Here is a 20953-nt window from a genome sequence, read left to right on the forward strand (position 1 = left end):
AGCAAAGAGCCACTGTGTCTGGAGTCCAGTACACAAGTTGGTGGGGAAGGGGTGAGAAGCAGAGTGGTAATGGAGGTGGGGAGATCATGTTGAGTTTTGTTGATCAGTGAGAGAATTCTCTATTTCACCCTAAATTGCTGAGAGCCATTAGCCAAGTAGATATGACAATTTCCTTGCCAGCGTACCCCATGTTGCTTACAGGAAGGACTCGTGGTAAAATGGACTTGCTTTGGACATTTTGCAGTGACATTGTATGTAAGGTGACCTTGCTCAAGGACCAGGGCGGATCCGGGTTTAGGGCGGATCAGGGTTTAAGGCTCTCCTTGGATTTAGGGCGTTCCCGGTTTAGGACAATCCAGGTTTAGGGCGGTTCCAGGTTTAAGATTATTCCTGCTGGGAATAGGGCGTATCCTGCTGCCTGAGTTCCCCTTGAGTTCTCCCGGGATTCAGACAGTATTTTTGGGAGACAGAAGCCCAGTGGTGGTGTGGATTTGGGCAGAGAACGTGGATTTCCCCAGAACGTGTTTGGAGAGGGCCGATGTGAGTTCGGGAATAAAGAATTGCTGTTTGAATCTACAAAGCTGTGAGTGGCTCGTGATTTTGTGCCCAGCCAGACTGTGGCACTAAATTAGGTGAGAAATGTCTGGATAGTTTCAAGCAGAGTTTATGTTTGTTAAAAAATCAGATGAGAGAAACACAAGTCATAACACAACTGAAGTTTTATAGAATTGTTCTGGCTTATCTGTTGAGAAGAAAATCAATATCAGAAGTGATATGGACTTGGACAAATATGGTAGCAAATGAGTTAATAAGAAAGGAGATTTGGCACCTCTTAGACAGTTCAGGCTGCCATAACAAAATTCCATAGACTGGATAACATAACTAACAGAAACTTACTTTTCACACTTCTGAGGGCTGGAAATCCAAGAATCCAAGATCAGGGTCCCAGCATGATTGAGATCTTGTGAAGGTGTTTTTGTTTTCTGTTTTTTGACTTGCAAATGAAGACCCTATTGCTGTATTTTTCCATGATAGAAAGCTCTGATAGCTCCTCCTTTACTTAAAGTGTGCTCCTCCTAATATGAGGGACCCTTCTTCATGTTTTCATTTAAACCCAATTTTGTGGAATAGTTGCACCTCTAAATATCATTGCATTGAGGGTTAGGGTTTCAACTTTTTAATTTGGGGAATGTGCAATTCAGTCCATTGTGGTATGCATGTAAAAGACTCACCTGATATAATTTGATGATGGATTTCATATAGTTGTAGAAGAAAGAGAAACGTTAAAGATATTGCTAGTTTTTAGCTACAGCAGAAGAGAAGTTTATAGTTGCCGCTTTGGGCAATGGTTAAAATTGACTAGAAGGTAGAGGTTTAGCAGGAAGTAGTAGAAGCTCAGTTATGTTTGACATACCTATGACACATCACATGGATATATTGAGCAGACAGGTAGATGTTCAGGGTAACAGTCCAAGTTGGAAATATACACTTGGGACTATCATTTAATAGATGGTACTTGAAATCTATAGAGGGAGTGGGATCTCCGAGGCAATGAATGAGTCTTAAATGTTCCAACATTAAATGTTATGGAAGATTAAAAGTAATGGCCAAGTTAAGACATAGTGAGAAAGACAAGACAAAAAGTGACCAGGAAAGGCACAAAGTCATTATAGTGTGGTGTCCTGGAAGGCAGGTGCAGCAGTTAAAAATCATGGAAGATGAAAACCAAGAATCTACCATTGAATTTAGAGGAATGGAGGCCATTGATAGTCTTAATTGAGCTATTTCCTAAAAGTGGTATGGATAAAAAACTTATCTAAATGAGTTCAGGAGGGTATGGAGGAAGAAAAATGGAAGAGAGAGGAATGACACTTTTAAGGAATTTACTGTAAGGAAACACGCAGAAATTGGACAGTGGCTAGAGAAGAAGAGAGTAACAAGGATTTGTTCTTAATTTTAATGGAAGAAACGAGCATTTTCTCTGTGTAACGTGCAAATTAAAGCAGAGAGGAAGAACTGTTGATGTATTGTATTGATGGGGATAATATAGTATCTGACAAATTCTGTTCCATGGCATAGGTACAAAATTGGTGAAAGGTTTCATTTAATCAATACTTGAATTTTGCCACATTCGTTGAGGAAGGAAAAAAGAAGAGCTAAAAATGTATGTAATTGATCTTGTACACTCAGGACCCAGCCCAATGACTGAAAATATTGCAACTTTGTTTGATAAATTTATGAAAAACAGCTAAATATGTAAATATATACTTAGCAGTACTAATTACCTGATACATAATAAAATAATAACCAATATTTTAGTGCATTTATTACATGCAAGACATTGACTATGTATATCATCTTACTTCACCAAAAGTAAGAAAGAAAGATAAAAGAAAGAAATAAAGAAAGAAAGACAAAAAAGCAGGAAAAAAGAAGAGAGAGAAAAATTGGGGGGCAATTTCTTATTTCACAGTTGAGGGAATTTAGACTTTAAAAGGTATGTTCAAGGTCATACGATTAATAAATTGAAACAAAGAATTTACACCCAAACAATATGACTCCAGAGTTTCACTGAAATCACTACTATAATTTGAATAGGATCTGTTCTTACTAACTCATGCAGAAATTCAATCCCCAAAGTTTTTTGTTAATTATATCAAGGGAATGGAAACTTAATTCTGTTATGGTGTTTTGTTGCGAGTTTTTTAGGAAATGATGAGATTATATTAGGTCAGTAGGGTGGAGCCCCTATGATTGAACTGTGGTGCTGCATAAGGAGATGGAGAGAGATCTCGCAGACACAGAGATACCCACACATGGCCGCCATGATGTGAGGCAGCCAAGGATGAGGACCTTGCCAGAGCCTGTGTTATGCCATTTGAATTTTCAGCCTATAAAACTATGATCCAAAATAAATCTCTCTCCTTTATAATACAGGAAAGAATTTCATTACATTAGTGAAAAATGAACTAAACATCCACTGTAGTAAATGTTGAAGGTTTGGTAAATGGTAGTCATCAAGTTCATCATCATATTAACTATAATTTAGATACTACATATTGATGCAAATACTGCTTCAATAAATATTCTCTTTTCATTTCTTTCTCTAGTTTATGCACTGGGCTATACACAGTTGATCCAATGAGGACTGAGATCTGTCTCAACTTTTGAAATAAACTCTTTGCCTCTTTATGCACGCATGTCACTTTCAAGACAGCAGGCTGCATCATGCTCAGTGTATTTAGATTCCATAAATATGTTTTGACTTGATTGTATCATAAATTAATTTCTAGGCAGTATTATAAATTAAGGCAGTATGATCCATTACTTGAGGTTCATAACTAGGACTTTATAATCCCCCCAACAATTACTAACTAGGAAACAGACAAATCATTGAACTTCCATATATATATATATATGGAATATATATATATATTTCTCATCACTGCTTTATAGTGTGATATAATAGCTGCCCTAATACAGGATTATATTATATCACACTATTATAGTGTGATATAATAGCTGCCCTAATACAGGATTGCTGACATATTAAATGAATACTGTATGGGAAAATAATTGATCAATTATAATTTATAGTTAATGTTCATTATTAATTTAAACCCTGAAAAAATACTTACACGTATATGTCAAAGAAGTTAATTTTCTTGCCCTTTTACAGTTGGTTATTTTAAGGTAGAGGGTTTTGATTTAAAAGGGCAGTATCTTATCACAATCATTACATTTTGATTAAGGTTACCCCTGATATGTCATTGCAGAGAAAGCAGATAGCTAATAATACTTTCTAAATTAAGTAATTGTTTTGCAGTGCTAGGTCCTTCTCTATACCCTGATTATCATATATATCAGCATATTGCTAGACTTTCATTAGGAAATGTAGGATTTTGTTTTAAAAATAGAGTCAGCACTTACTTTTAATTTGCAAAGAAGTAAGATCAATTCTTATTTTGCTGAAAACAGTATATCCAGCAGCTAGGTAGTCATTTTTACATGCACAGTCTTGCCTCCTACTTCCATTAAAAGGGCATTCATATGGATTTTGTAGTCTGTAACAACATTGGAATATTTTTAATCTTAGATATAGTTATTAGACCCCAGAATGATGAATGGTAAGCTTTGAAAGTGGGAAAATAAAAAAATACTCCTGTTCTTCAATATCCTAATTCCAACAAGTTAAATGTGAAAGAAATAAAAATAATTCAATATACAAAACTAATATACGATTAATATACAATATTCTCAATGGGCAATTTAAGGATAGTTTGCAGAAAAATAATTCCTAATGTTTGTCACTGGAATTAATTTGATTTTTATGAAAATACACACAGATCTTTAGATAGTTCCTTCTCTATTGTCCCACCATTTACCCACGTTTAAGTTAATCTCTCTGTGGAGTAGAGCTTAACACTCATGTCTTTCTTATTAAATATGCATGGAAACAGATGGCTTAGGTCCTCATATGTCCATCTGTTCTTAAATTAATTGCCCCATATGTGATCTATTCAAGTGTCATACAAAGGTTAGAACTTCTAAAAGTCATAAAAAATACACAGATAGAACAAAACACAGCTCATACCTAAAGCCATACACTTCAGAAAAGTTGTCCTCTTCGCCTTTTACCAGTGATAAATATTCCTTGGGGTTCTCCAAGTGCATGTCTGTACAGTGGACCTAAAAGAAAAATGCAAATACCTATAAAACTTTATCAATAGACAATGAACAGTGATAAAGTCAACTAGAAACTGTTTCTATAATACCTTTATTATTCTTCCCTTAATGTTAAGGTAATAGTCACCATCCTTGGTAATGTTGCTTTTAACTTGGATTTCTTTGCAGGTGGTAAATGATTTACCTTCAAAGACAAGTTAACACATCTTATCAACACTGAACAAATTACAAACACAGCATGAGCTTAATCATATATATACTGCCACACATTGAAGACCTGAACCCTTCAGGTTGTAGAGTATGTGACTATCATGTACATTTATTTTTACACTTTACTAAAACTTCTTAGAAAAACTTACATACTAGGCTGATTTTTGAAATGTATTAACTTACAGTCATTGGCATAACATTTCCTTTGAGCATCTGGTTTTAAATGCTTCAGACACAGGTCACTGGACCCACCATTTTCAGCTATGCATTCTACTCTTCTCTCCATTATCCCACTTCCACAAGTCACTGAGCACTGTGAACAGAGTATAATTTACAGTAAAACATATAACAAATACTAAAGAAGCCTGGTAAGTCCATACCTTCTCAGAGTAGGTCCTTTTGAAATAAATGGGGGGTCAATAAGGGTTAGAACTATTAAAGATACAGAAATACACTGGAGACTCCACACTTACAGATGGAAAAAGTCCTAAGTCCTGGGCTTAAGTCAATTATTTCTCAGTTACTAGCTTCTTTTCATTTATTTTGTATACTTATATCTATAGTACATTGTAAATACTTAATAAATATTAATTAATGAGGATATTAAGACTACTGAGAGTTTTTTTCCCACTGAGTTAAGATGCTATTTGCAAAGTAGTATTTATTTGCTTTCCATCAATTACATTGGTAACATGATATAGTGCAAATAATATTTATTATTCATATATTAGATTTATTTCTTCACTTAATTAATAAATATGTTTTAAATACTTCCTCAAAGTGTAATCCACTTTACAGGGTTCTCTGAGGAACAGAAATAAGTATTGATATGGCATCTATTATTAAAAAAAGTTCCAGAAAGCATAGAGGAGAGATAAGATTATATGTACAAATAACTGATACAGTAGTTTTCAGACAAAAGGAGATGAGACAACTCCAAGAATCTAGCTAAACATGCAGATTACCAGGCATTCTACCCCCTGGAGAATCTTATTCAAAAAGTTTTTAATTCATTATTTCACACCGACCTTACTCCATTTTCCAACTTTCCAAGTGGCCACATGCAAACAGCCTCTCATATTGCATTTGTAAACCTGAGAGGAAGGTGGCACAGGGCATTCTCGATAGGATACAGGCCAAAGCTGATGGAACTTATGTTTCTTAGTAGACCGGATCCCAATGCAATATGTAATCCTTTGTTGATAACTAAATCCACAGTTACCTGCACACTTAAAAATACATGATTACAAGATGATAAGAAGATGTTTTGAAATTTAACAATTAAAATTAATCAATTGTTTAATATATACCAAGCTGCATTATCTCACAACAATCTTATTTGATTAGCCTCATTTACAGATGGGTAAACAAAGATTCCAAGCCATTTGCTCAACTTTTCCAGAGTTGTACCAATAAATAGAAAGAACCTAGATCCAGGCTAGATTTTGTATTTTGTAAATTTTCTATTTATTTTTCGACATCAAGTTTTTTGAATTCTTTACATATTCTGGGTGTTAATCCTCTGTCAAAGAGTACCTGGCAAAGATTTTTCAAGGTTACTACAGGACCAAAAGGGAGAGAATTAGAATAAGGCAAGATAAAATCCCACATATGTAAAGAACTCAAAAAACTTAATGTCAAAAAATAAATAACCCAATTAATAAATAGCAAGTGAACTAGACTGACATTTCTTAAAAAAAATGAAAAGGCAAAAAAAAAATTGGAAAATCTGTTTAACATTTTTATCAGTAAGGATAATGCAAACCAAACTACACTGAGATTTCATTTCATTCTAGTTAAAATAGCATTCATCAATAAAACAAATAATAAATGCTGGTGAGAATGTTGGGGGAAAGGAACTGTTGTTGGGATTGTAAATTAATACATACAACCACAATGGAATTCAGTATGAAAGTTCCTCCAAAAACTAGGCATGGAATCACCATATGACCCACTGTATACTCTTTGGTGTTTACCCTAAAGAACTAAAGTCATTATACACAAAATCAATTCAAAGTATATGAAAGACCTAAAAGCATAAAGGAAAATTATACATGTCTTAGAAGAAAACATCAATATTCGTCTTTGTGACCATGGAATAGGCAATAATTTCTCAGGTGTAATACTTAAAGCACAAAAGACAACAATAATTTTAAAAGTTTGTCAAATTTGACTTCCTCAAAACTAAACACATGTGTGCACCAAAGGACACTATGAAGAAAGTGAAATGACAACCCACAGACTGAGAAAAAAATATTTAAATGTCATATAACTGACAAAAGTTGGTACCTGAAAAGAATTTCCTAACTTAACAATAAAAATACAAATGGGCAGAGGATTTGAATAGCTATTTCTAAAAAGAAGATATAAAAAATAACAAATAAAAGAAGCTAGACACAAAAGACCACATGCTTTATGATTCCATTTATACAAAATGTCCAGAACCAGGTAAATCAATAGAGACAGAAAGGAGTTAGTGGTTGTCAGTGACTAGGAGGAAAGTGGGAGAATGAGAAATGACTACTAATAGGTAGAAAGCCTTTTAGGTGTGACACAATATTCATGGTGATGCTTGCAAAAACTTATATTGAATTTCTCTAAATTGCAAACACACAGACTTTACAATTAAGCATAGAAGGACATTAAAAAGTAATGACTGTTATATGCTTAAAATATTAAGTATAGACATGGAGGACTTCTTAAAAGATAAAATTGAGCCTTTAAAGATGAAGATGGTGATATATGGAATGAAAAGTAAACTGGATCAGAATTAAAGGCATATCAGACATCAGAGAAGATAAGAAATCTTGAAAACATCTATAAAATTTATATGAAATATTACTCAACAATAAAAAGGAATAAACTACTGATACATATTGTGATCTCAATGAATCTCCAAATCTTGTATTACACCAGACAAAAAATAATTCTATTTATATAAAACCCTGGAAATTCAAACTAATACGTGACAGATCACTAATATAGAAAACAGTGGGGGTTAATTGTGGGATGAAGGGAGTACAGGGAGGATTATAAAATAGCACAAGGAAATTTTGGGACTGAGGGAAATATAATATGCTATTTATTTTGCATATTATACTGATCTAATGGATACATACATATGTCTAAACTTAAGCTGTACACTTTAAATATGTATAGTTCATTGTCAATTATACCTCAATAGTACTGTTTTTGAAAAGTGAAAACCATGCAGTAACCATTTGCTAAAATATTCCTGGTAGTTGGTTTATGAATGGTACCTAATGGACACTTCAAACTACCATTTTGCTATTAGTACTCTACACAATCCAATGGTATCACTCATTAGATCAATATGCATACCCATTATCTGTCCCCACTTCCAAATTTGAGACCCAGCGGTTGTGTACAGGAACAAAATTTCTCAATTCCTTTTTTTGCCTTACCTGGGATGGATCTCCTGTTACCACCACATATTTGCAGGGAGGGTTTCTGCACTTTTTGATTGACAGAGGCCTGGTTGAAGGGTCACAGAAACTTTCATTTACTTGCATGTTCTGTGTATCAACACACTTCACAAGCCGATGTGTCTCTTTTGTCTTACATGATGTTGAACACTAGAAATGCAATAACAAAATGAATAGCACACTTTTATAGACATTGTCTTTGAAAGCTCACTCATCAATACTCACATCCAGCCACTGTCCCGCTATCCATTGGTACTGCACACAGTCCTGGCGCCAGCATTGCCTCTGAAAATAAGGCCGGGTGGACCGATCACACCTTTCTTCAGCCACCCGACCTACGCCTCTCAGTCTGCAGTAGACATCTCTTTGCTGAACTCCAGAGCCACAGGTCACAGAGCACTGCAAAGAAGCCCAGATGCATTGAACTATATAGCTAACAAATATCAAATTATATTAAAATAGCAAAATTGAACTATTGCATATTTTTATTTCCTTTAAACAGTTCAATATTATATTATGCATTAGGCAGAAATTATATGTGTTGTAGTTTGTGTGTGTAGAATGTGTTTGTGTGCGTGTCCTCTTTTTCAATAAATTGCCTAAAGCCTTCCAGAAACTTTGACAAGTGAATTATGTTATGCTAGACCACATCCAAATTCCCAATTGATAACCCTCTCTTTTGGCTTAAATGTACTTGATGTCTATAAAAATGACCACACAGTCATAAACTATTCTACTACATTGCTTTTAAGTGACACTTAAATTCTTACACTATACACATTATCTCCCAGTGAATAAAAGCTTCCAAGAGTGTTAGGTTCACCTTTTTACTTATATTTCAGATTGTACCTATTAAGGGATCCATACATTTGCTAATTTGTTGACTCCCAATTATATTTCAGTGGATAGGAGTTTGGGAAGCTATTGTATAACTTGAAATGGATGGCATTAGAGCAGATTATGCTAAGTGAAGCTAGCCAATCCCTAAAAAACAAATGCCAAATGTTTTCTTTGATATAAGGAGAGTAACTAAGAACAGAGTTGGGAGGAAGAGCATGAGAAGAAGATTAACATTAAACAGGGACAAGAGGTGGGAGGGAAAAGGAGAGAGAAGGGAAATTGCATGGAAATGGAAGGAGACCCTGATGGTTATACAAAATTACATACAAGAGGAAGTGAGGGGAAAGGGGAAAAAAAAACAAGGGGGAGAAATGAATTACAGTAGAGGGGGTAGAGAGAGAAGAGGGGAGAGGAGAGGGGGATGGGGGATAGTAGAGGATAGGAAAGGCAGCAGAATACAACAGACACTAGTATAGCAATATGTAAAACAATGGATGTGTAACCGATGTGATGCTGCAATCTGTATACGGGGTAAAAATGGGAGTTCATAACCCACTTGAATCAAAGTGTGAAATATGATATGTCAAGAACTATGTAATGTTTTGAACAACCAACAATAAAGAATTTAAAAAAGGAAAAAAAAAATAAAAAAATAAAAATAAATAAATTTAGCCTCTCATGCCTCATTTTTCTTATATGTATAATGAAAATTTTGTGCTATTTATATAATTTTACAAAAAACATATATTTTCTTGACAAGAGTTTTCTAAAGGAGGTACTATGCGGAAGACACCAAGACACAGAGAGGTTCAGTCACTTGCTGGCCTCTATAAGGTGCTACCTATGTGAGGAGGTTTCTTAGTCCACCCAGAATGTTAATTAGCAAAATTAAGATAAACTAGATGACTTATTAATGATAAAAACGGATTTCTGACAATTCTAAAGCCAGAAATTCCAAGATCAAGATACCAAGAGATTCAGTGTATGGCGAGGGCCTCCTGTCTGGGTCATAGAGGACACTCTCACTGTATTCTGATTGGACATGACATCTCAGAATCATGAGAGCAATGCCTTCATGACCTAATCAATTCCCAGTTCCCTTCTTGTCTCATCACCTTGGGAGTAGGGTTTCAACATGAATTTTAGGGGACCATGAATATTCAGACCATAGCATTCTCTCCCTCACCCTGCCAAATTCATGTTCTTCTTACATGCAAAACATAGGCATTCATTTCATCCCCATAACCCCCAAAGTCTTAACTCATTGCAGCATCAACTCCAAAGTCTAAATTCCAGAGTATCAATATCTAAATCAGACATGAATGAGATTCTAGGTATGATTCATCCTGAGGCAGATGAACCTGTGAAATCAAACAATTTATGTGATGGGAAAGGCAATAACAAAATGAATAGCACACTTTTATAGACATTGTCTTCGAAAGCTCACTTTATGTGACGGGGATGGGTACTAGGTCTTGAGCAACTCCCAAACCCAATGGGACAAACAACATTAACTCTGAAGTTTCCAGAATAAGTCTACGCTCAATGTCCTGATTTCTGGACACACTGGGGGAGAGTTTGGGCAGATGCCTTGCCTTCAAACTCCAGGCACCTCTATCTTTGGATAGTAACTACATTATGTGAAGTAACCACATTATCATAATAAGATACTGTGCACGCCTGGGAGATGGCACCATGTAGACTTTGCCAAAGCTAGCCACCTATGCTCCCTGGTGGGGCAGTGTACACTGCGCTGGGCCCTCTGAAGGCATACCTGAGGGAGCAGAAGAGTGCTTTTCTCCAGAATGTGGGGACTAGAGCTAATGATGTGAATTGGCACCAAGTAGCTGTCACCCTATCCTTCCCCTCAGCTCTGGCACTGGGGCCTATGAGGGGAGGGGTAATCCTTGATAATCTGTGAAATGCCTTTACAGGTCATTCTTCCATTGTCTTGGACAATAGGCCATGGCTTCTATTTAGATGACTATGTGATATCCACATTGTCTTGATAAATAACTCATAGCTTTAATTGAAATGGCCAATCCAATTAATCTAATTATCATTAGATAATTTCCTAATATGATTATTAAATTTGGTCACAGCCTTTATATTCTGTAATGAATAATCTTCCTCATTTTGTCAAATAGGATACACTGAGAATATTTTAAGTTATCTTCCCCTTTGATTTATATTCCAATTTTTTAAAAAATCTTTTTAGTTATAGATGGACACAAAACCTTTATTTTATTTGTTTACTTTTCAAATAATCAAACTCGGTGCCTCATACATGCTAGGCAAGCACTCCACCACTGAGCTACAACCCCAGTCCCTACATTTCTATTTTAAGTCATTTCTCTGTCGTGGCATTTTACAATAAGCAGTCAGTAGAAATCAAGTTGCAATTTCAAAGCTTTGCTTCGTAATTTCTTTGATATCCAGTTTTATTACCTATCAGTTCTACTTTCCACAAAACACAGGAACGCTAACACAATTCCCTGAAATGTGAACACAAAGTAGCCAGATTCTTTGTAACTGTGTAACAAGGATGGTTTTTCCTCCTTTGTCCAATAACAGGCTCCTGATTACTGTCTGCCATCTCATCAGATTGGCCTTTACAGTTCACATTCTCTAAGATTGAGCTATATCTTCAGCTCTTCTATTTTCTTTTTGAGCTCTCACCAGAATTGCCCTTAATCCCTTCATGGCCACACAGGATTTTGTAACATACACATCAAAACTCTCACAGTCCCCACACTTTACCCAGTACCAAAACTACTTCCACATTTAGATGTTTGTTACAGCAGCATCCTGCTATCCATACCAATTTTCTCTTAGTCTGTTTAGACTTCTATAAAAATATTCTCTAAACTAAGTGACTTATAATCACAGGAATTTATTTCTCACAGTTTGGGTGCCTCAAAAGTCCAAAATTGAAGCACCAGAAGATTTGGTGTCTGGTGAAGACCTGTTTCTGTTCATAAATGATCGTTTGCTTATGCTTCCTCATGTGGTAGAAGTATAATGAGGTCCATTTAAAATTAGAAATCCCAAATTGTTTATTATTCTTCATTTCCTGATAAAGCTTTCATCCATCCCAGCTTCCTATAAACCATCATCTTGTGCTAAGAATGGGAGCTAAAATTGCCTTCCCCAAAACCTGGCACCAACATGCTCAGAGAACTGGAATTATGATGGATCTATGTAGTTTGGGTCTGAAGTGTCCCCCAAAGGTTCATGTCTGAAGGCTTGTTCAGAAATGAGCTTTTGGACTGGGTATGATGGTGCATGCCTATAATCTCAGCAGTTCAGGAGGCTGAGGCAGGAGAATCACTAGTTCAAAGCCAGTCTCAGCAAAAATGAGGCACTAAGCAACTCAGTGAGATCCTGTCTCTAAATAAAATACAAATTAGGGCTGGAGATTTGGCTTGGTGGTCAAGTGCCCTTTAGTTCAATCCCTGGTACCTATCCCCCAGAGACAGAGAGAGAGAGAGAGAGAGAGAGAGAGAGAGAGAAGAAATGAGCTTTGGGGAAGTAATACATCATGAGGACTCTGACTTCATGACCCCATGAGTGGATTAATCCATTGATGGATTCATAGCTGAATGAACTATTGGGAGTTGATGGAAACTGTAAGAGGTGGGATCTAGTTAAAGAGAGCGGCTCTTGGGGGGCATGCCCTTGGAGACTGTACTTGTCCCCAGTCTTTCTTTTTCTCTGCTCAGATGTTATGAGAAGGGCTTCACCAAGCCCTTTCAACATGAAGTTCTGCATCACCACTGGCCCAGAAACAATGGACCAGGTGACCATGGACTAAAACCTCTGAAACTGTGGGCCAAAATAAATCTTCCCTTTTCTAAGTTGATTTTCTCAGGTATTTTGTCACAGCAACAAAAAGCTAACACAATACCTTGGCTAGCACAGATTGGAAAAGTCTACATATATATATTTCCTGGCTTTTTCCCATTATGAATCTAATATTTCTGTAGGACAGCACAAACAGAGAGCTGCCTTCCCAGTTTGGACCAGACTATGATCTATGATTAAATTCTTTTTTTTTTTTTTGGTATAATTTTCTCTTATTGATGAAGCAACCAAATCCAGTGGGTTTGGATCCCAGCAACCTCCGTGGTGACAGAAGAGACAAGCTAAGTCTCTGGGGTCGTTTTCATAAGAGAGTCAATTATGGGGATTCCACCCTCATAACCTAATCAGCCGCACACTCCCCACCTCCTAATACTCTCACTCTGGGGTGCAGGATTGCAAACCATGAATTTTGAAGGAACATAAACAATTGAATCACAACAGTGATAAAGCACAGTCAAAGCTCCATTCTTTCTGTTGAGCTCTTCTCACTCACTGCCTCTGGGGGTGGAAAGACTTCACAGTTTTGCATCTGTGGGATATAAGTTTTCTAAAACTAAGTTGTAAAAATCATACAACAGAGCTTGACAACAGAGCAGAGTTGTGGTGCCTTCCTTAATAAGGTGTGGGGTCTAAGAATATTTATTTAATTTGTGAGTTCGGTGCTATATATTCCCTGACATCTCAGAAGAGATTTGAGGTAATACTGGGTAGTATTGTGTGAGAACCCATCAGTATTCCCAATAGCAATATTATAAAAAAGAAATCAGGTTGTTCTTCAAGTTCTCTATTTTTGCAGGAATGCCAAAGTAACTAATTTCCTTTTATATTTATTTTAACAACATTAACACACATCTGCAAAATATAATTTTGCCATGAGAAAAAATATGTAAATCACACAAAATCTAAGAATTTAATTTACCAAGTAGGCTCCAATTCCTTGTACAAACTGTAGCAGCATTTTCACTATAAAGACACTGTAAAATTTAGTATTTCTATCTTGCCTGTATAAGCAGCAACCGCTGACTTCAAAGAGAATTTGTGTGCATAATTTTACTTATCTACATAATTCATATATACATTCAAATTATGCTTAAGCTATTGAATTTTGCCAACTCATTGAATGTTTTCACAAAACATATATACCTCTTTGTATGGAGACAAATAACTTAATATGTGCAGTACTTCAGGAACACTATTAGATAGACTAAAACATCTGGATGCAGTTTAGCCTCATCTGAACCTCTTATGAAAACATTTAACCTATAAAATATGGCTCCTGCAAACTTTTCAGAGATAATCTCAAAAAAATAAACCATATTTGGAAAACATCCTGCCTCCAAACCTGAAAAAAACAATTCCTGGAAAAAACAAGTTCACAAAACATAGCTTAGCAAAAAGTTCTAATGAACACATATAATTTCCTATAATTCACTAAACCACACTGCTTTCTTGGTCCTTTGATCCTAAGACAAGTTTAAAAAAAAATCCACTGAGACCAGGCATGGTTACTATATTTTATCATGGCCCTCTCCTCCCCAAAAGGAGAAAAAGTGGACTGCTTTGAAAAGAAGGTAACTTTTGTTTTTCAGTATTTTAGGGAGTAAATTGATATGGTTTTAGATTTGAATAGAGGATAATTATTACTTCAATTTAATATTTCTCAACCCTTGTGTCATCAACAACCTGCAAATTCAACAGACACTTTTCAAACCTCTTCTTGGCTAATTTCACCAACACATGTGGCACCACTAACCACTTCCAGCACATTAGTCTTACTTCTAGGATTGAAATCTTTCTGGTTCTAGGTGCTCTCCTCTTTCTTCTTATATGTCTCCCTCGCAGGGTCCTTACCTGACTCCACTCTCTCTGATCATATTTTAAGCATTAGCATATCCTACTAAAACATATCAAAGGCTACTGAAGCTAAATGTTTTCGTAGCAGAACTCATCACCTTTACCTAAAGCCAGTTCCTCTTATGGTCATAGATGCGGTGAAGACACTGCCATCCCTCTTAAGTGGCTTACCAGAATGGCCTCCCAAGTACATTACAATCCCCATACACTCATCCTTATTTTAATAGTTTTATAGAACTACATATTTATATGTGTGTTAAATTTTATTTTAAAAACATCCCCAGATGATGTGTTTGAGGGCTTTGTGAGGCCATGTTTGCAAGTATAACACAAATAATTGAAATACACTAAGTTAGCAACCCTACATAACTCAATTTTGATAGAAAAATCAGCCCAACACCATACTGACACATAAATATAACATTGCTTAGATTAGAACTTGAAATGCTTAGTGAAAACAGAAGGTGAATTTTAGCAAATCCACAAGTTCTGTAGCTATTGTAGAACAAAGATAAAGAAGTATCACAATCTGCATTGCAAAATGGCTTCAATAATGCTGACTCACTTTGCCATTTAATAAATAATTATTTAAAATAAAAACAGTGAAGTCCTCTCTTGATGAGTTGGTTATAATTTTCATTGTGAATAAGGTTTTTGTTCCATTAGTTATTTGCAACTATAGTTTTTTCAAAAGAATCAATAACATAGTAGTAATATGCCATTTTGAGTTAGAAACTCTAAGAATACCTAGTCCTAATCTTTCCTTAATTCTGAAATCTCTTTTACAGTAATGGTGAATGAAAGCTTATCAAACTAAACATAACCAAATATACTTTCTTAAAGCATTCACACACACTATATCTTCAAAGCAAACATTTGATTTTTAGATGCCTCCAATGTTAGCAAATACTCTCTTATGTTGACCTAAAATTGTCAACTTTACCCACTCTCCAGAATCTGTTCTCTTTTATTAATTTGAACAAAAAGATGTCTACTGTCACATAAAAGTATGAAGGTGTGAGGACTAGAACCATGGAAGCCACCTAATGACCATCAGGAGCTGACAAATGAACTGGAGATACGTCAATCCAACTCCTTGATATCGTGGAGCTGCTAAATCAAAATTAAAACTAGCCATGCTGTTTTTGTTGTGTAAAAATAAACATTAGTGCTTTCATCTGCTAATAATCAGGGCTTTTGCTGCTTACAACAGAAGACAGCAAGACTGATAAAGCAGTATTGTTGCCATTTGATTGTTCTTCACTGGAAATCTGAAACGTTGTAATGCTTTTCTTAATGGATCCTGGAGTATGCACAGGTCCAAATACCTGACTATTAGAGCCAAAAAGTACAAACATTATCCTTCTGTTAATAGAGCCTAATGTGCTTCTAGTCATTTAAGTCATTACAGTTTATTTAACATATGTGATCAACTAAATCCTCAGTTTCCTATGCATATAAAATTACTATATATTTTTCATTTAAGAAATAACCATTTTTTACATGAATAAACTTGCAATAAATTTAGCACAGCATATATTACATTTCTACCAAATAAATTACTATGTAGTACAGTAAGAGCCTACAATTATTGAAACTATGCCCTTCTTGGCCAGAGAGGGCAATATATTATTAAGGAAATATAAGGATAAGCTAAGATACAATGATAATAATGAAATAATTATGATAGCAAACCCAGTGGGAAAAGCTCAAATAGGTCTGTGTTCAGATTTCTATCCCCAATATTTCCTGGCCTGTGACCTGCATATGCTACTTGTTTTTTCATCTGCATAATGGATGCATTAACCTCCAGTATACTGTTGTGAGGAATAGAGAAGTTTCTCATACATTGTCAGGAAGGGAGTGACTCTCCCTCACTCCTCCCTCCCCACTACTCTTTTTTGCTTCACTTTTCTTGCTGAAGTACAATTATTTCTGCATTGAAAAGTTCATTGATACATACCTCCTCTCAGTCATTCATAAACCATCTTAAATTTTAAGAAAAATGATAAAGAGAGTTGACAAGCAGCATTGAAATGCAAAAACAGAAGACTGAGAACCATAGCACCCAGCCCCAGAGGAGGGACGGCATCCCTTTCTGAAATTGTACCCAATCTGCCTGCCTTAGTGGACATATCACTGAATACCCTGAAGACAGAGATGAAGGTATTCTGGATCCTTCCTTGATGGCACTAGGGACTTGAAAAAGATTAAGATTAATTATTTTTAGGACTGGGGTTGTGGCTCAGTGGTAGAGCATTTGCCTCACATGTGTGAGGCACTGGGTTTGATTCTCAGCACTACATACAAATAAAATAAACGTCCATCGATGATTTATATATATATAAAATTATATATAAAATTATTTTTAAATTATAAAATATAAATGCATATCTCAGAAATTTTTGAAAATATGGAAATAGACATGCATTTGGAGACATAGAAAATATGGAATTAAATACAAAATCACTTAAAATCCAGCATTTAGCATATAGTTTTAATTTGTCCAAATTAGGGGCTTCAGGTGGGAGGTACTACATAGATTCATGGGATATGGGAACTTATTAGCATCTTTGGTCCCAGCTCTGACCTTAAAATGTGAGACAGAAAATATGGATCTCAGAGAAGGGGAATGAGGCCAGTGGCTGATTTCATTTGGCTCAAGATTGAATAAGATTGAATGAGACTCTCATTCTTTTCTAAATTATCCAGCAGGTTCAGCCTGATCAAGGGAAGGTAAGAATTCAAGACATGTTTTTGTTTTTTGTTTTTTGTCCCCAAACATAGGGACTATTTATTTTATCAACACTTAACTTAGTAGGTGAGGCCTGAGACACTGAAAAATCTAGTGGTAGTCTCACCTTGAACTTAAAAAGGGAGCTGATATTCTCAAATACATACATGACAAAAACATCCTCTTGTTTGTGAAGGTCTTTTTTTTTAGGACTTATTTGATTTGCCTCTAAAGATACACATCTGGACACAGAAGACAAATGGTCTTGTATAGCAATGTTTGTTCTTGTTTAGCAATTGTCATTAAAATTCATTACATTAAAGAAAAAGGATATCAAACACCAAATGAAAAGTATTTCATCAAACTCGTTTGAGTACCTTTTTGATCAACAATTTACCAAATGAGCCTTTCCATTTAAAGCCTCATGTAAATGGTAATGAATGGAATTATTTTATAGCAGGTGATTTTATTAAAGCAATGTTAGCAATTTATACAAGCAGAACAAAGCAGAAACCAGTGATTTTCTTGTAACCACCCCTGAAATTACACTTCTGTTGAATATAATATTATATGTAGTGCAGTGACAGCCTGCAATTGTGACTTCATGTGGGTACTTTTTATAGAATAAATCAAAAGCCAAGGACTTTACAAGTGGTCATTTGTTTCTGGCAGAGATTTAAGGACTGTGTGGGTGAATGAAGCTAATTTCTATGACAAGGAAAACCAATGTAAAGAGGAGAAAGCAGACTCTGTACAAAAGCATCTCTTTTACAGTCTATGCATGTTCAAATCTGTATCTTTGAAATTTCTAAAATACATTCCTTTAGTGGATCTTATACAATTTCATGTTTGGTGATAAGCCAAGGCCAATCTGTTAGGACTAATGATGGATTCACTGTCGTGAGGCTGAAGGTCAAAGGCCAGAAAGTGTCCTTTATGAATACCAATCACAGCAACTACAGCAGCTGCATAGCATCAAAAGCACCCTTGGGATCCATAGGAATATGGTCAAGAAGCAAAGTCTCTCCCAGTTTCACTGCAAGCCCCTATACCCTCCCTGACCTGTGGTTCCTGCCTGATGTCAGAATGTGGAGCTATGTGTTGGCACCTGGTGCATCTGCAACTTTTCACATCCAGTGCCCTTTTGGCATTTCGCCTCAGAGAAAGTTGCTTTAACATTATTCTGCCATACTGATCCAGAGAAAGTAAGGTGGCCCTCTACTTTAAGTACAATATACAAAATACAAAATACAAAAATAATATACAAAAATATACAAAATACAAAAATATACAAAAATAATAAGAGATGTTGAGATCCTTTGCAATTAAACTGAAGTATTCAAAATAAGAAGTATTTAGCTATGTATGAAGGTAGGTGCTTAGTGAAAAAGATATCTATAGTCTCTGAGAGAGAAAAAGATAGTGGCCTGATGTAATTCTGAAGAAAAACCATGAGTTGAGTTTTAGACTTTCTGCTTGAAGACAATATAAGTCATAGAAGATATTAAGTGGCACAAGTATATTTGAGTTCTGGAGTTCACAAAATATGAAGGCATATAGCAGTCAAAATATGTGCGGGGAGGCCATTGGAGACCTGGGAACACATAAAGTCAGCCATTGAACTAGAGCAGGGTGGTGGCCATGGAGATTCAAAAGTTGCTTTGACAAGAGAATTGAGACAACCTATTGAACCACAGACACATAGTGGGCGCAAAGAGAGATAAGATGGATCTAGTTCTGGAACAACTCTGTAAATATTAATGACATTAAATATAGCAAGTTAATTAAATGTAGCAAGTCAATGGGGAGAACTTTTTAGATCATAGCCTCTTCTAAAGAGTGAAAAATAATCTAGTTACTTTACCAAAATTTAATGTAGAAGGAAATGCTCAAGAATATGTCTCTTTTTGTGGAATGAAAAACGGAGGGTTCAGTCAAACATCAGCCACAATTTCCAGCTTGCTAATGCTTGGCAGAGGCTGCATCTTCTACAAGGAAATTTGAGACTTTTGCTTACTATGAGAATTTTTTATTCAATATGGATGATGAACTGGCATAGTACCATTCAAAAGCTGAGTGCCCCATATTGTGGTATTAGCTCAGGGAAAACGGTGATGACTTGGGAGCCCAGGGGAACCCCATACCCTCTAGCTGCTGTCTTCTGTCCCTGTTCCCAAAGGACTTAACTACTTAACTTCAACATCTGACAGAAGGAAGTTTCACTTAGAGAACATAGGTTTCTTTTTTATTTTCAGAACTTGTTTCTTTAAGAAATGGATAAGCAATTGTAGGTACTCTGGGAGCAACCAGAGGGCTCTGTTGAAAGCCCAGCCCAAGGCAATCAGCCCTCTGGAAATTATCCCACATAACATTTTTATCTTGTTCATGGCTTTTGTCCCATCAATATTTGCCAAGCTGGTGTTTGCTTGACAACCGCTTTCAGAAGCATGACTCCTCCAATTCAGATTTTGCGTTCTCTTCCCTGAGAAAGTCAGGGCAGGTATCAATCACCCTTCTTTTACAACTGAATTCTCAGCCTGGGCCTCACTTATTTGTGAACTTTACTTCAGCCAGGAGTCTTTCTACTCTAATCTCAGCCAAGCCTAGGTTATCTAACTTTCACACCTCCCTAATTATCAATTTCCAATCCTGTCTGCAATTTACCAGTCACTTCTACAAGATGCAGCCTAAGCTCAAATCCAAGCTTTTGGGGATGAAAATAAGTTCATTACTAAATGCAACCACAGCAACATATATATCTTGCTGCTAGACTACCAAGATGATTATCAGTAGTTGTCCCTCTAATATTCAGAAACAGAATGCCTTGTAAAATTTATAGCCACAAACAAATCAAATAATTAACTAATTATTTAACTGTAGACTTAAAAATGCATTTAATACTGTATAGTGTTAATTTAGATTATAGTGCAGAAAATTCAATAACAGAATAAAGTACACTTTAAAGAAAAAAACTTTCAAGGTTATAGGAAACAGAAAAAATTAACATTTTAAAATGCAAAAAATAATTTTATAATTATAAAATTCATCACATACCTCCTTCCATCTATCGGCTTTCCATGAAGGGCATCTGATAGATCTACAAACTTTGTGAGTTCGAGGTTTCTGCAGATGGCTACAATATTTTTCTTCTAATTTCCCTTGGAATTTGTCAATGCAAAGCACATCACGGTACTTTATCCCTTTACCACATGAAACTGAACACTAGAAAAGAAACATGAATGCCCTTGATTTATTTTTCTTAAGTTTATCTTCAAGAAATATAAAACAAAATGATCAAAACATTATTGCTTTGACATTC

General features: G+C 35.6%; 1 protein-coding gene across 1 annotated transcript in view; it reads right to left on the reverse strand.

The window, feature by feature from the left end:
- The window catches only part of Adamts20 (ADAM metallopeptidase with thrombospondin type 1 motif 20), a 156939-nt gene that overhangs the window by 19107 nt on the left and 116879 nt on the right, over nt 1-20953 (reverse strand). Inside the window, exons 29-36 of the mRNA XM_076852774.1 lie at nt 20689-20856; nt 8568-8741; nt 8322-8492; nt 5925-6125; nt 5080-5209; nt 4776-4870; nt 4595-4689; nt 3931-4064 (exon numbers count right to left, since the gene is read on the reverse strand). Coding sequence (XP_076708889.1) covers nt 3931-4064; nt 4595-4689; nt 4776-4870; nt 5080-5209; nt 5925-6125; nt 8322-8492; nt 8568-8741; nt 20689-20856 — 1168 coding nt within the window. The remainder of the gene's footprint in view (nt 1-3930; nt 4065-4594; nt 4690-4775; nt 4871-5079; nt 5210-5924; nt 6126-8321; nt 8493-8567; nt 8742-20688; nt 20857-20953) is intronic.

Source organism: Callospermophilus lateralis, chromosome 4, assembly GCF_048772815.1.
Source record: "Callospermophilus lateralis isolate mCalLat2 chromosome 4, mCalLat2.hap1, whole genome shotgun sequence".
NCBI lineage: Eukaryota > Metazoa > Chordata > Mammalia > Rodentia > Sciuridae > Callospermophilus > Callospermophilus lateralis.